We start from the raw sequence: 16380 nt of genomic DNA on the forward strand, positions 1-16380 counted from the left end.
ACTTTTCATCCTCTGGTGCAGCCACTAATGATATCCTCCTCTCCAAGAAGAAGTTTAAATCCACTGAACCACAGACTCTTTTAGTTTATTGAATGTTGGGCATTAAAATGATGGGACCCATAACTCTATGAATGTATATCTTCTCAAAGTTCCTTCAAAATGTAATCATGGTTTACTATTTGCTAACAATGTATCACCGCAATATCATGGGGTTTTTATTGACAGAGCCATCAACATGAGTGTCATAAATCTGTAAAGGAACTGGAAAAAATCATTACATTTTGAGAACACCTCCAATAACTGCCAAAAGGAGCTTACAGAAATAGTTCTAAGATGGCAGACAGAAGATCTGGTTGTGGTTAAATGCGGCAACAGCTATTTCTAAAATGATCAACATAGGTTTATTTGCGGTTTAACATTTTTGCGAGTCTTACGCCTCCATGATATATAAAGCCAAGTAATATCGCTGTTTGGAATCAGACTTTTGATTATATATTATATTAAGATTTTAAAACACATATACATACTGGAAGCTTTTAACACAGAATCTGTCAGCAGATAAAAACCATTGGGCCCATCTAGCTTGGACATTTTTCCTGGTCATTGGGAAGAGGACTACTCCTTGCTGTGTTGCTGAAGCAATCTTCTGGTGTCAAGCCATCCATTAAAATGAACTTCAACATTCACAGTGTTTCCATTTAAGATTTTTAACATTTAAGTGTAACCCCATGGAATTTTGTTCTTGAAGATCTGACAGTATATCCCTGGCCTGCAGATGACACCGATGTCCTTCACAACCTAATAAGGCTACTTTTAGTATTTTACACAATTATTTAATCTCATAAATTATAGAAAATGAAACATAGTAAGATATCTAGAATGTGTTACTAGTGAAAGTCAGTGAATCCAGAAAGAAGCAGCAACCTTATGTGAAATGAACGACACTATCCACGGTGCTGACCAAATCAATGCAGTCATATGCAGTATGCATAAGTATATAAAGTAATCATAGTTTTCGACATTTCCCACTTTCAGTATTCTAAATGGTTTTCTGTAAACTAAAATATCAGAGAGCTATATAGAAAAATCATAAAGGAAACATTTTGAATTCATTTTGTTTACTTTCATAGATTTCCTCAAAACTTTTAATGATATTGTGATAAATTTCTAGGCCTTCCATCGCACACGTAATATACCGATATCACTAATCAGAATGCTATTTGTATAGAAATCAGGTTTCTATTAAAGACAAACTGAGACCAAGGAAATAAAAACATGTTATCTTTATTCTTTTGGCTCACTTGTAATGAATTTCACCATTTTCCTGGAAATAGCATTTTCCGGCATGCAGTTCACTAATACACTATAAGTCAAGAATTTGAGTAAACGGAGGCATTTTACACTTATATATTTTTTCTCAATTAAAACAAGATGACCCAAAGTGATTAAATATTTAAATTTGCTTATTTATGTTTTGGGGGGAAAATGTGGACCCAGATTTTAAACAGTTTTAGTGCAGCATGATTTATCCAGAAAAAAACGATCGAAACATCATCAGAAAAGACCAGACTTGTTCGAATGACATTTTTGGTCAAAATACATTACAGTGTATAACAATATTTAGTAGTGGAGTTGTGTTATAATTTCACAATTATGTTCAGATTAGAATTGTATATTGTATAAAGAAAAATGTAAGTCCACAACTGTTATGGAAGAAATATAATAACATAAAGCGGGCTATGATTATATACAAAAATGTTAAAAAATATTTTTTTTACAATATTTATATGTTTTGATCTCTTTTTCTTACAAACATTTGACCATATAATGATTAATTACATAGAATAACCATATGATAATAGGATCACCTAATTTAGGCTGTACCAGAGACCAGAGTACCAGAGACTAATAAAAAAAAAAAGAAAAAAACCCTTTGAATACCAGTGGGATTAATCCTTGTGGTTCCTAATGGTTTGAAGGATCCTTATGACCTGTCAAGGTCTAAATCAGGTATAAATGACTGCCATTCTAACTGAGGTTTAGGATTTCTCTAAATGACTTGTGACCAAAAACATGACATAGTAACTCAACTTAGGTTTCTCTTTGTGGCCCCTGACATTAGGTACTGAACAGTCCTGATGTCTGTCGGAATATTGGTGGTGTTACCACTGACCAACAATCATGTATGGTCCAAGACATAGCAGAAAGGACAAAATGGCATTTTTGACAAGGGTTATTAAAATTCAACAAAGAAATAATGTAACGGGCTTGTTTTACAAAATTATCATCTTCTGAAGGAATAATATATCCATGAAAAGCTAAAATATTTGTATGTTGATGAAATATTTTTTAGTAATGACCAGATTACGATTATAGGTCTAGACAGTGTTGAATGACAAAATACATTGGTTTATGATTTTATTGAAATTTGGTTTTTTTCTGCATTCTAAGACAATTCCATGGAGTCCCCAAAACTGAATTAAGAAACTCACAACTCAGATTATTCAGTCTGTCATATATCATCTCTTGATCGGACAATTCTTACTTTGAATTAATAAACAGAAACCACAAAGGATGAACTGCAAGACAAGTTCAGCAGCTTTTCTCCGTCGGATCTGCCATGTAAATAACATAAGGCTTTTTGGATAACAAGGCGCAAGCAACAAAATAAATTATTAGCACCACCCCGAATACTGAGCTCGTTAGTTTAGCCAAATGATCATCATGCATTATCTATCATTGAAGCATGCACATTTTATAAAATAATTACAAACATTTTGTTTTGTAAAAAAGGAAAAAAATATATGTTCTTTGCGTGTATTATAAAACGTATAACAAAAAAAGAAATTCTTAAACAAAAAAATTAGCAAGGTTGCTTCAGACCTTATCTACGCAGTTATTATATATTTGCTGAAATGTGGTTGTTTTTTTTAATTAGTTGACCTTTATTACTTTATATTTACTGAAAATAATAAGTTCCAGTTTGGAACTCCCCATTTTCAGCTGCAATAAAATGAAATATTTTGATAATTTAAAAAAAAGAAATCTTAACATTAGAGGTAAATACTGTGCAGCCTGTTGTAACACAGATTCAGTCGGTGGTGGTTTAACTAAAAAAATATTTTACTTAACCAGATCTCTTTGCAAATTACTCAAAAAGGCTTATATAAATAAACAGATTTACATTGGCTGAAATCAGGCCCAGATTTGGCCATCCCGCACAGCAGCAAATGGCCAACAGCGCCCCATCCTCAGGGAGAGTACGGCAGATGGGGTGCTGCAGCGTGTGATCAGTGGCAGGATATGCTCGGCAGCCACGCATATCCAACCATTAGCCACACTTACTTCATCAGGTAGCCGCTGGCCTTAAGGTCCACCATACTTTATATTATTAGTAATAACAATAGTTTAAATACAAATATTCACAGGATCCATATGTGCGTGAAGTAGAAAAAATAAAAAAGTGGTTATTAAAAAAGTGACTTAAGTTAAAAGCCCAAGGTGTTGTGGTCTAACCGCATCAGTGAAGATAGCCGAAGGTGGTTGTGCCGCTGTTAGAGCACAGAGGAACACCGCGTCTACAGTCTTCTTCTTCTGCTGGGACACACTCCTCGAAGGGGTATGTAGCCCCTTCCTTCCCACCCTAGTAAAACCAAGGGAGAGACCGATTTTCTTGGTTCCTCTCCAAAGAGGCAAACCACTGAAGTCTTCACGGAGATGTGGGAGCCAAAGGATGATGATAAGCTTTTATTTGTCCTCTATATGTTGCTCAGAAAAGCTCTACTCTCCTCTCCTCTGTGCTGGCATAAATAAACACACTAACTACCGGAAGACAAATACTTTCTACGCACATTGGTGTGGTATTCATCAATGTCCAAGAGATTATGCAACATTTTAGATTCTACAAGAAACATTCAATGTATCTATTTCCTTTAAGACAAAGCACATTTTGAAAAATTCATGAGAAACACATCGGAAAGTAAAATGCAAATATGTTTTAAAGCTACCCTATTCTCTAACCATTTTAATGCAATATCTAGTCTATGCAGCGATTCTGTCATGTACACCAGGGCAAGATTCTCACACTAATTCCAAATTTTTAATTAGACGGCAGGTAAACTGGGAAGTTAACTGATGATACCCATGCCCTTTGTCCGACAAAGAAAATCGGACCTCAGATACAGTCCTTCAACCCAATTTTAGCGCAGTCACTTTTTGGTAGTAATGGCAAAGGTTACTTTGATCTTGAATATGATATACAATTATCATACAACTAGCATACAAATGAAAATATAGCATATATGTCAATGAGTTTGAAATCAGGATGCTGTCTATTGTTGCAGACAGTTCTGATTACATTGGCCAGTGCTTCAGTTATGAAATACTTTTTGTAATATCCGTTCATTAACACTTGCCTGGAACTTATGAGGACCTGGCTGAATCCCTAGAATAATCAATTGTTTAATGAAAATATGAAATATTAACTATTGCATGGCCAAGCTCTTGGCACCAATTGTGTTAATAACATTGGCCTACTGGAATGTGTGTAGCTAGACATTCTTGTTCCAAAGAGATATTGGAATACAGAGTTAGAGATGTATGAACCAGCTTGAGTGAGAGTTATTAAAATGTATAATCAACTTCACATTGTAATATGGTTTCCGAACAAGGTATTAAATTCCATAACAGATATAAAGACCTTGATTAACTTATAGCTGAGCTGGCCTGAGAAAGTTCTGAGTGTGCCGATATTCATCAGAATGTTCAGTACCGCTATGTGAAATACCCACTTGATCATACTCATGGGTAACATTTTGAAGTCCAGACCCGGCAGCACCTAACACATCTCCATTAGTGCCGAATGTTGTTTCAATCCTTAATGTCCAGCGATCTAATGCATACTTGATACAAGGGTGCAATATTGTATTTATCCAGAAGGTGGCAGCACGCATGTCATTTATCAGCTGCTTTCTATTCATTCCATTTGAGGCCTCCGGTTACCTTAATTTTAGGTGAATTCTAACAAAAAATGTAAAATATGAAAACTGAAGATACTCATATAAGTTGCCACAAGTTACCATGATAACACACTGTACATTTGGGGGGGTCAGTGGACCATAAAAAAAACCTTTTATAGTAAATGTTGCAGAGATTATGTTAAGATTGCCAAATAATGAACTAAATACAATTACTTTTGCAGCTACAATTTACATTCGAGGCATTTTGCTCTAGTATTTAAAAAAGAAACACCGCCAGTTAAGACATAATTCTACATTGATAATTGTAAGACTGTACCCACTCCTTTTATCACACAGAAATGTTACAACATTACACAACTGCTTTTGGCAACAGCGAAACACAGTTATTAGTTTCTATTCACAAAACAACAGTCTATTTTGCAGTTTCAGATGTCCGAATAATTACAATCATTTGGGGGAAGACGCCAATTTATTTGTAAGATTTTTTGTTTCATTGGTGATTTTAATAAATAATATATCTGTTCAAATGTGTATCTCAGCTGATTACACAATCAAGCAATTTCCGTTTGTTTTTAACATAAAAAAAGCTATGTTAAAAAATGTTGTGTTGCTGTACAGTGACTGATATATTAAAAACTACAGTTATCCCGTGGACCACCCATTTCACATTTTTATATCACCAAGAAAAGGGTACCCGACTCCATCAGCAGCATTTTCATGAAACATTTTTGTCCCCAAATTCAAGTTCTTGCTCCTTCTTTATGACTTTTTCCTTTTGATTATGATCATTTATTTAATGTAGTGCACATTCATAATCCAATACTTCCACATAGTTTCCATGTTATAATGATTTTTAGTAATATAGCGTCATTCCTTATTCACTGGACCAACAACAGTGCCAATAAGTACACATATAGAAAATACAAGAACCTATATTATTTGGGTAAATGATTTATCATAAATTCATTCACACAGTATCCTTCACATTCCTTTATATCTTTATTGTGATCTCATCTTTATATATATATTTATATATATATATGCACTCCATGAATATTTCATCTGTACTATTGCCTTTTACTATTTTACAATAACTATTATTCTGATTTAATTACCATTTGACCTTAATTCATTAGTTGTGGCTTAGCTTTGTGTACTCGACAAACATAGGTGATCTACTACTCTCTGAGTAACAACATGTTACTGATAGAACAATGTCCTCCAACCTCTTGCTATTAGTGGGACGTCATGTGTGCCAACATGCTACAGTGACTTACATTGATGGGTTGTAGAAGGGAATGATGGTTGATGCAGAGACATTTTCGCCACCATCCACACAATGGCATTTCGAACTTTAAATTAGGTTGAATGCGGCTCTTTTTTTCCCCATGGTGTGGTATCAGCCAATTAAACTTATGTCTTCCAATATACAGTGTATGGTCGTCTCTGTATTTCATAGACGTATATTTCCTCAAAATTAGTACTACATCCCCAACATACTGTAAAACCCATGTACAAAAATAGTCACATATATATAAAATAAACAACCTACAAACGAAATAAAAATGGTTAACCCACTAACACATTTTTTGTAAACATATGGCAGTTGAAATGCAAACAGTGGACACGATTATTGTACTACGGTGTTTTATGTGAAACACACAGACGGCTGAGGTGTGCATTTTCTCGACTGGTCCCAAAAGTTTGAGAGGCCTTTATGGCTCTCGGGTTAAGAAGTGTCAACTGTTATGAAAACAGTAACTGCCAGTCAAGGTTGTTATACCGTCACTTGACAAGAGGTCACTGTCTTGTTTTATAGGCACGGACCTTGAGTACATATATGCAAGAACTGTCAGTTTGGCATAGATCTCCGGGAGGAGTCCTGTTGACACAAACAGGTCATCTTCACAGGCTGTAAACAATTTAACACACAAATGAAAATGTGCAGTTTTATTTTTTGTTCTCCCTGGTGTCTTTGCTTTTGTCCTCTTTCTCTGCTTTGTCTTTTTCATGTTTCTCTTTTTCGGGCTTTGTTACGCTGTCGTAAGATGGAGGTGAAGTTGTCGAAGGAGTCATGTCTGTCTTCTCTGTGGTTGAGTTTCCATTAAGCTTGTCAATAACCATGTCTTCTTTTATAGGCAAGCTATTTACCTCTTTTAATTTATCTTTTCTGTATAAATATGAAGCTTTTTTAATTGTTTTTATTAAAAGGTATTTTCTGAAACAACGTTGAATAATTAGGGCAGATAATTCTTCTTGCTTCCGCCGTAAAGTAGATGTGATTGGCTCATAGGAGACTTTGGAAGGGTTGGATGCCATAAAGCGCTCTTCCATTGGCTGCCGAAGAGCATCCATCTCATCGCCTTCACCCAACACACGCTTAGTAAATGCAAACAGGATATCAAGGCAGTGAATTCTGTCACCGCTTACCATTGGGAGATCCATTGCAACGAGCTGGACTTTGTTGGGTTTCGGTATACGAAGGGGTGGATCGAGGGCATCTGCAAATTCAGATAATTTACTGTACTCTATAAATTGGGTCGCATCCGGGTCAAACTTTTCCCAAACCTCATAGAACATTTCAAAGTCATCCTCTCCCAGCGGTTCTGCGCTTTCTTCCGTAGCAACACTAAAGTTTTCCAGAATAACAGCAATATACATGTTTACCACGACCAAGAAAGATATGATGATATAACTGACAAAAAAGAAGATCCCGACTGATGGATTTCCACAATCTCCTCTAACAGAGCTTCCCGGGTGTTCGACGTATGGGTCACAGTCTGGCGCTCCGCTATTGAGAATTGGAGCCAACAACCCATCCCACCCAGCAGATGTTGTAATTTGGAACAAACAGATCATACTGTTGCCAAAAGTTTCAAAGTTGAACATATCATCGATTCCAGCTTCTTTCTTAACGTAGGCAAAGTTGGACATTCCGAAAATGGCGTAAATGAACATCACCAAGAAGAGCAGGAGACCAATATTGAATAAAGCAGGGAGTGACATCATCAATGCAAAAAGCAGCGTACGAATTCCCTTTGCTCCTTTAATGAGACGCAAGATTCTTCCAATCCTAGCCAACCTGATAACTCTGAACAAGGTTGGTGAAACAAAATACTTTTCAATGATGTCAGCTAGAAACATACCTGTAATAATTACAAGAAAAAAAGTTAATAAACAGAGCAAGGACCGCAAAATTCATAAATGTTTGAAAAAATATTCTACCTCTGACTTTGATGTTTTGAAACAAAAATACCAACAATGATTAAACAAACAAGGAGCAGTATTTCTTTTCACATTGATGTATAATGCTTGACATTCTTAATATTCTTTCATTAAGTCCATCTTTTTCCCTTCCTTCATAAAGGCGATCATTTCACATAATGTAGGGTGTATTGGAAGACCATGTTACTGTATCTATGGGGTATGATTCCGAAAGGCCAGGGGAAATTTCAGAGGTATATGGTATACTGTCATGGATAGCACAATTAGTGAATAGACCCCAACAGGGAACATTTAGTAAAATTTTGTGTATTAAAACAGTATTTCTAAATACACATGTTTAATGCACTTTTACATGGATCAACTTGGAAATTATAGACTCAGGGCAATTTCCTAGATGAATTAGGAAATGCACTTCTGGCCAATATACAGTATGTGATGTTACCTATTAATGCCCACGGAACACATCATATTGACTCTTACTTATCAATAAGTAACAGATAATGATGTTAGAGGCTGGAGATCCTGGTTCCATAGCAAGAGAAGAAAAAGCAGGAAGGCTTGTTTCCACTCAGAAGCCCCTATCTATGCGTCAGGACACTTAAACTGTTTATTAATTAAACAACAGAGATCATATTTATTCAGAATCTTAAACAGTACTTACCCACAACAGAAAGAATTACAACGACAAAATCAAATATGTTCCAGCCAATGGTGAAGTAGTAATGGCGCAGCGAGATCAGTTTTAAAAGAAATTCACCAGTGAACAGAATAATGAATACCAAATTGATCCAGTACAAGTTCTTTTCCATTTCATCGCTTTGCTCATCTGTTTCAATCATCATGGTTACCATGTTCAGGCAGATAAGGATCATGATTGTGATGTCGAAAGCTTGTCTTGTGACAAAATCAAAAACATAACCTTGGTATTTATTCTAGGGAGAAAAAAAAAGTTTTATATCAGCAATTATTGCAAAGAAAAATAAAAACCAAACGTTCTTAACATTGTTCCTTTGGAAATTAACTTTAGTCCTAAATTACGATAACTCATTACACGGTTCTTCTTCTTGTTCTGAAACCTTTGATTAGAAGGTCAAAATTGAATTCCATTCCACTTACCAGCTAGTGATCATGGCATGGAATCTCCAGACTTATTAGAGCTATTAAGGCTCTTACCTGACAAAGAAGAGGTTGGCCTGCAGCAGCCCTACTCCTCCATGGTTTGACTGTTCTTACCATTGATTGACAGCTTGGAGCAGTCAATAAGTGGCAGGAAAGTGTTCACATTGAAATCAATGGTAGCACTTTCCACACATGCGCACTACGTTCTGAACAGACCCTGGACACATGGTTCACCAGAGCTAGAGTTGACTGGAGGTGAATATATCAGGAGGAGGGAGGTCTGTTACTGCTGGGCGTTTAGCTTGGATTGTGGAAAGAGCCACCCACATGCATTTGGTAAATTGACCAAGCAGCTATCAAAAATTAGCCTTAAAGTGCTAATTGTGCAAGTTGACCCTCTCCTTCACATTCATTTCGTGTTAGGGCTGAGAGCATTAAACTTCATGAACATAAATGTTACCTCTAATAATGGGTTTGGTTATGTAACTGTTTCAGCAATCTTCTTAAGGAATTCCTCACAAGCTAGACTTGTTGAAGGTTATCAGTAAAACTATTCACATCACCATAGCAACCAATGCAATATTCCTGCCTTATTGGATAATTCCAATGGTGGTTATAATAATAGGGCAGCCACTCAAACCAAAATGGCGAGGGTACGAGGCTCTGTGTTCACTGACATAAGACAATCTGCACTTAATCATTCATGCTACAATACACAATTTTCTTCAAAGATGATAATAATACTTACTGGTGGTCTTGGAATGGGTTTTTGAGGTTTTTTTGACCCAAGCTTTTTCATTGCGTTATAATATTTCTTTTGTTCCTCTGTCATGAATATGTCTTGACCTCCAAAGTAAAGGATTGAAAAGAAAACAGATCAAAACCAAGCTAGATAATATCTACCATAATTTTAGCATTTTTGGTTAATGCAATGTGTTGGGGGGGGGGGATGTTCTTAATTTAGCTACATTTGTTTAAGATTAGATTTCTATGAGCAGCTAATAAAATAGTTTCTGCCACTCCGTTCTCCTATATGTATGTCATGCTCTTTCTATTCAAGGAAATCCCTACTTAGCAAAATTATTTTGAAAATAAGTAGCACCATAAGTCAGTTTTACTCTTCCTGCATTAAGAAATACTTGTTTTTACCAAAATCAGTAATGATCCCCTCAATGGATTGAAGGTCAAATTGAGTAGGGCCGGTCTATAGTACTATAGTATAGTAGTATAAGACGCTGCTTAAGGGAAGCTAAAAATATTTTTAAGGTTTTGTGGCATGTTAAACTTTCTGACGCCTTCCTCAACTCCATTCAATATATAACCACTTCTTTGTAACCCTACTGTATTACTAATTTGGATGGGAATTTAATAAATAATCATATAATAATAAAATACTTATCTTCTTTTTTTGCTGGTTGAAATTATCAATAATAACACCAATGAAGAGGTTCAAGGTGAAGAAGGAACCAAAGATGATAAAGATAACAAAGTACAGGTACATGTACAGGTTGTCTTCATAGATAGGTTGTTCTTCTACCTGCATAAAACAATAAAAAGCTACTTTAGAATATTGGGGGTGCAGGGGCCTGTTTCAGACTCCCTGTGGTGCCATTGCTCAATGGTCAGTAGAGCCTCTCATAACACAAGTATTTTGCCATAACACTAGAAGATAGAAATCATCACACGCATACTAACCTTACGTGAATCAACTGCAGCATACATAATGTCCATCCAGCCTTTAAATGTTGCCTATAGGAGAAAGATGTTTACATGTACTTTAATTAGAAACAATACCCCAGTCACAAAGGCAGCATTCTGTATATGCAGTGTCTTATTTATGGGGGTTACTGTCTTAGGCTTCCCCAGCAACCCCCTACCAAGCTAAGGAGGACCTCCTCTACAGCTGTAGGCCTTCTTCCCCTTATATGACATCGTAGTTCATATGGAAATGATACTACGGAGATCTACACAAACCTCTGTAGTTCAATCATCCCAGTTTCAAGAGAGATCTTCCATTTTCCCCAACCGCCCCCATTGAGAGCTGTGGCACATTAATGAAGTGGCCCAGGGGTTTCACCTCCCTTATTTAGCATCCAAGGCTTATGTCTAGTTGGCCAGCATATACCACTGCATATACACTATATAGACATATATGGACTATATGGAATAAAATTATTACACCCTTTTAGAGACTACATGTACCTGATAATTCTTTGTTCATTGTTGACCACAGTCCAAATAATTTGTGTTGTAATCACTGTTTCATGCAGCACCACTCAGCTCACCTTTATTAGTGGACTTGATGAAAGGGTAAGAGACTCTTTTCTTTAAAAAGCACTCTGTCTGGGTCTAGCTCATGCAATCACGCTATACAACATCTTAAATGCATAACTGCAGACACCATCTAGTGGTCCTCTAAAAATTGTGTACGTGATGGATCAAGCAGGTTTAGGGACACCGCAATATAAGATGCATGTAGAGGAGCAACACCAGGTCAAGGTTTTTTGTTTTTTTACTAAAGGGAGACGTCAGGACTGTGAAGGGTCAACACTGGCAAGTTTCTAGTGCTGAACTGGCCCTGTATAATATAGGTTAAAAGGGTTAAGAAATCTCAATGATTTAACTATACATCATCCAGGTCCAGCCTAGTTCTTCTTGTAGGTCCTGCACTGGGGTCTAGACCTTCATAATGTATAGTGAAGTCAATGAGCTAAAACACAACTGTCCTGCAATCTCTCCTGACAACTCTCCCTTAAGTGAATAGACCTCAGGGTGTCGGTCGTGGCGGCAAAGGGATAAACCAAATAGAATACTGTAAAAAACGAAGCAGTCAAATCAATTCATTATGTTTTTGGTTAATTCTTTTTGAGTCAGAATAATTGCAAGGAATTAATGTGACAAAGGTAGTAAAACTATGAGTCTCATTGATTTTCAAATGTCAGCTGATCATTTCAGCTCTACATCAGTGAAGTGACTTGAGTCCTCTTGGCCTCAATGTTGGGATGTCATATACACAAGTGATTAGTGTAAAAAACTGACATTGGAAATGGTAGGAGCAAACACAGTACTTACCACTTGGAGCAATGCGAGATACCCAGCTCCGACATTATCGAAATTCACTTTGACGTTTTTCCATCTGGCGGTTTCATTAGCACTCATCAGCCTTTTGCAATCTGATATATTGTTAACTTGGGTAACAGGCAACATTTCCCCGGTCGTAGTGTTAACACAGTGGTAATATTTGCCAGCAAAAAGATTTACCCCCATTATACTGAATATTAGCCAGAAAATAAGGCAAACTAGAAGCACGTTCATGATGGATGGAATTGCTCCAATTAGAGCATTCACGACCACCTAATATGATAATCAGGGAACAAAAAAAAACAAAAAACGAACATGTTAGGTTTGGCATTTACTGTCATGTAACCAGTTTAGTGTGAAACACGTACAAAAACTAATACGATAGGATCGTGTGGGATGAAAATTCACACAGGGTAGGTAAAAAAAAATCAACATTAAAAAAATAAAGACCTGATAGCTGAAATATGGAGTCACAGAAATGTGAACTGCAGAAATAAAAAAAGAGAGATAAAAGTTAAATTAAATAATATAGACAATGTCATTCAAAAAAAAAAAGAGAAAATCATAAAATGGCTGATGATTGAAACTATAAAGGGTAGAAAATAATATAATAATGATAAAAATTTACCATTGCAAATGAAAAATACATTATTTTAAGGAGTAGTACTGTTTCCATTTCATTTCATGCACAGTATTGTAATAGCACATGCTGTATGCAAAAAGCCATGAGTATTTTTGCATTGCCCAAGTAAGATGATGAACATGCTTTACACCATCTGAAAAATAGACTTATCCTTATACTTGGAAGTGTGCTTTGTAAATTAAAGGGACACCATAGCGTTGTAATGTTTATCAGAGAAGGAAGTTCTAGATTTTCTTTTTTTTTTCTAAATATTTATATTTTTTACCAAAATTCCAAATAATTAACAGTGAAAACATGAATTAAAGAACAGTGTAAAATCTAAAATTCTAGATTAGGAAAATAATTTGTAAAATAATAATAATAATAAAAAAGTAGTTCCTTCTCATGATAAAACATACTGACCCTTTTTGACCCTTTAATTAAGAAACTAATTTGTAGCATAGCAAAATACTATTTTTCAAAGCCATTGCAAACGTCATCTAAAATAATAATCTAGATTCCACTTTACTAGAGATGCTTCTATTACATTATAAATATATCTATATATAAATATAGATATATACTGTATCTTTATATCCAAAACACGTATTAAAACTAATGAACACAATGCTCCTGACTTAATGAGAAGATGGCGTGATTATTGATATCAGTCACCCAGCATTGCATGATTTTCACACGATTTATATAATTGTTTCAATCCACTAGTTCTGCAAAAAAGGCACCTCTTGGACTAAAGTGGAATTAAAACAAATAATAATCCAAGGATTCCTTAAAAAAATTATTTCAACTCCTCCTCCGCACCATTATTTTATTAAAATTTACTGCATACTCTTGATTTGGCGCTGAGAAGGTTGAATTAGAATGAGAATTACCAATGAGCTGGAAAGAAATATAAAGCATGCGCTGTAGAAGTCTTCCCACCCTTAGCACCTCCAGTAACCGCATGTCACGTAAGTATCAACAGGCATGTTATAACTTGCATTTATTGAGTTTGGAATAATAAAAAAAAAAAACAAAGTTAACTTATGATGCTTGTAACACATTAATTGCCCTTTTGTAACAAAATTACATTTTTATTATTAAAATAATAGAAAATAGAAAAGTTTTTTCCTAGACATAAAATAAAAATTTATGCTATGCTTTTTTTATTACTAAACCTGCCTCTCATGCCTACTAAGTCTAGTGATTGATACTTTTTGTGTGATGACGTTGTTCAATGGGTACCATTATTGATCTTGGATAATGCAATGGTGGGGTGACAGGAGGCAGAAGGTTGTAGTTAATGGTAAAGGTCTTGATACTAATGGGATGCCTCAGGGATCAGTGCCGGACCTATACTTTTTAATAGCGATATAAGAAAAGCCCCCAAATATATACAATAAGTATTTTTCTTAGTATTTAGATTGTTACAGTTCAAAGATTTATTTTTTACTTTGGTTGCTGGGGAAAAACATCCTTATTTCTGGGCTCTGCAGCAGTACAGCAGAGGATCGGATGTGCACTAGCTTGGTTACCATAGTGCTCGATATGTGAATTTTATTGAAAAGCTAGTTTATCTAATGCAACAGCAGCTCAGTCGGAATGATGCGTCTTGCTGTCGGTGACACAAAAAGGAAGTGGGAGGATTTATGTGTAATATAGTGTAATATAGCGTAGGGATAGCGGAATACAGTATGAGAAGATTGGAATGGTAAAATCCACCCTGACAGTTCAAGGCGAGCAGCTGATAAATCATACACGTACAGCCACATGATACACGCTTACACCATGTGGCCACACACTAAAGGTATGTGGGAAGAATTTGTTACACTCTCATTATTGGTTCTAAAGGTACAATGGATTGATGAAGTGGAACCATAAAAACTAACCCCGCCTCAGCTAATAAAAGTTGACGAAAAGTCAGTAAATTAGCATTAAAGCTAACATCTCCAATTATCAATTTATTAACAGAAAAAAACTAACAATATTTTAGTTTATTGTGTAATAATTTTATGTATGTTTAATTCATTTTCTAATCTGCAGTACAAGCATCACAAGTCAATAAGTAACTTTAAATGCTAATCATCAAACCAATATATGCATACAAGTAGCAAATACTAATAGTTAATAGAGCAAATATTTTTATATGTCCCCCAAGATCCTTTCCATTCTAATGGGACCAGTCTTGTTGAGAAGATGGATTTTAAAGCAACGTTCATAAGTCAGATGAAGCCAAGTTACCTCCATTGATGGAATATTGTTTTTTCCCCTATAAATACACGCTGCGCCTTCAACGATCATTCTATATGTTAATGCAGAGTGACCTGCTGATATACATGACCATGTACCAGCAGGGACTATAAACTTGGCTTCCTCTGTGGTTAATTATGATAAGTTATGTTACCAAAGATGTGTATACTGTATACAAAGAGAAACTATGACCATAATCTCTGCACGTTTCTGAATTTTGTTACATTTCAAAAATGAGGATGTCACAAAATGTTATAAAAATGCGTAGGAAAGGTTTGGTGTAATAAATTCCTATTGATCAGGAGAAGGCTGGCAACTTTATGGTGGCAAGCCGAATAACTCTAATACAGTGGGCCAAACTCATTCAATACCCATCCCAGATTAATATAAACTCACCAAGGACTGCATAGATTAGGTAAAGAAAGTATTCAGCCAGATGATAAATGTTTCCTGTTACTGTAGACAACCACAGTGGCTGTTTTGAAACCCACAAATAAGACCATTCTGGTTGTGACCCCAAACCTTCAAACTCACACCAGTCCAGGGGGAGCTGCTGACCCTCTACTGATATCAGTATGGTACACCAGGAACTTTACAATATGTCATGTAGTTTATCTTTGCTGGTCAGCTATCACATCTTTGGTATGGTTATCACAAACGAAAGCCATTAATGCTTAATCTCATAAACTTCGATAAACGAACACACTAGAAATGTAATTTAGTGATAGAGAATCAAGGATCTATGAATAGAATCTATATCCCCTATTTTCAATTAATGTAAACCAAAAGTCAAGGTAAACTGAATTGCAGGATTTGGGTGAAAGTGTTCAGTGATTTTGTTCTCAGTCCGTGGTGATACATACGTCAGACAATCTTTCAGCAATGCTTCATCATTCCTTATGGCATGCATGTATCTACACATGCATTAAGAGTGACTCCTATGTGATTTCTTACCCTCATTCCTTCAAACCGTGAGAGGGCTCTCAGTGGTCTCAATGCCCTTAGTGTCCTAAGGGACTTAATAGCCCCTAATTCAGAGTATCCCAAGGCATTAGCTACTAAGCTAACAAGAGACACCTATACAAAAACACAAAAACAATAATT

The 16380-nt window shown here is 35.8% G+C and overlaps 1 protein-coding gene across 14 annotated transcripts in view; it reads right to left on the minus strand.

Moving 5' to 3' along the window:
* Window positions 1–6929: 6929 nt before the first annotated feature.
* Window positions 6930–16380, minus strand: part of LOC149285922 (sodium channel protein type 2 subunit alpha-like) — a 42215-nt gene continuing 32764 nt past the window's right edge. For 10 of the 14 annotated variants that reach the window (XM_089494622.1, XM_089494620.1, XM_089494618.1 and 7 more), the window contains exons 20-26: window positions 16231–16353; window positions 12396–12677; window positions 11019–11072; window positions 10723–10860; window positions 10072–10176; window positions 8866–9136; window positions 6930–8125 (exon numbers count right to left, since the gene is read on the minus strand). In XM_089494622.1, the coding sequence (XP_089350748.1) occupies window positions 6930–8125; window positions 8866–9136; window positions 10072–10176; window positions 10723–10860; window positions 11019–11072; window positions 12396–12677; window positions 16231–16353 (2169 nt within the window). Of the gene's footprint in view, window positions 8126–8865; window positions 9137–10071; window positions 10177–10718; window positions 10861–11014; window positions 11073–12395; window positions 12678–16230; window positions 16354–16380 lie in introns of all 14 variants that reach the window. The other 4 variants (XM_089494624.1, XM_089494619.1, XM_089494623.1 and 1 more) reach the window with 2 other exon arrangements.

This window comes from Sceloporus occidentalis, unplaced genomic scaffold (genome assembly GCF_023333645.1).
Source record: "Sceloporus occidentalis isolate IW3139 unplaced genomic scaffold, rSceOcc1.0.p SCAF_74, whole genome shotgun sequence".
Classification (NCBI taxonomy): Eukaryota; Metazoa; Chordata; class Lepidosauria; order Squamata; family Phrynosomatidae; genus Sceloporus; species Sceloporus occidentalis.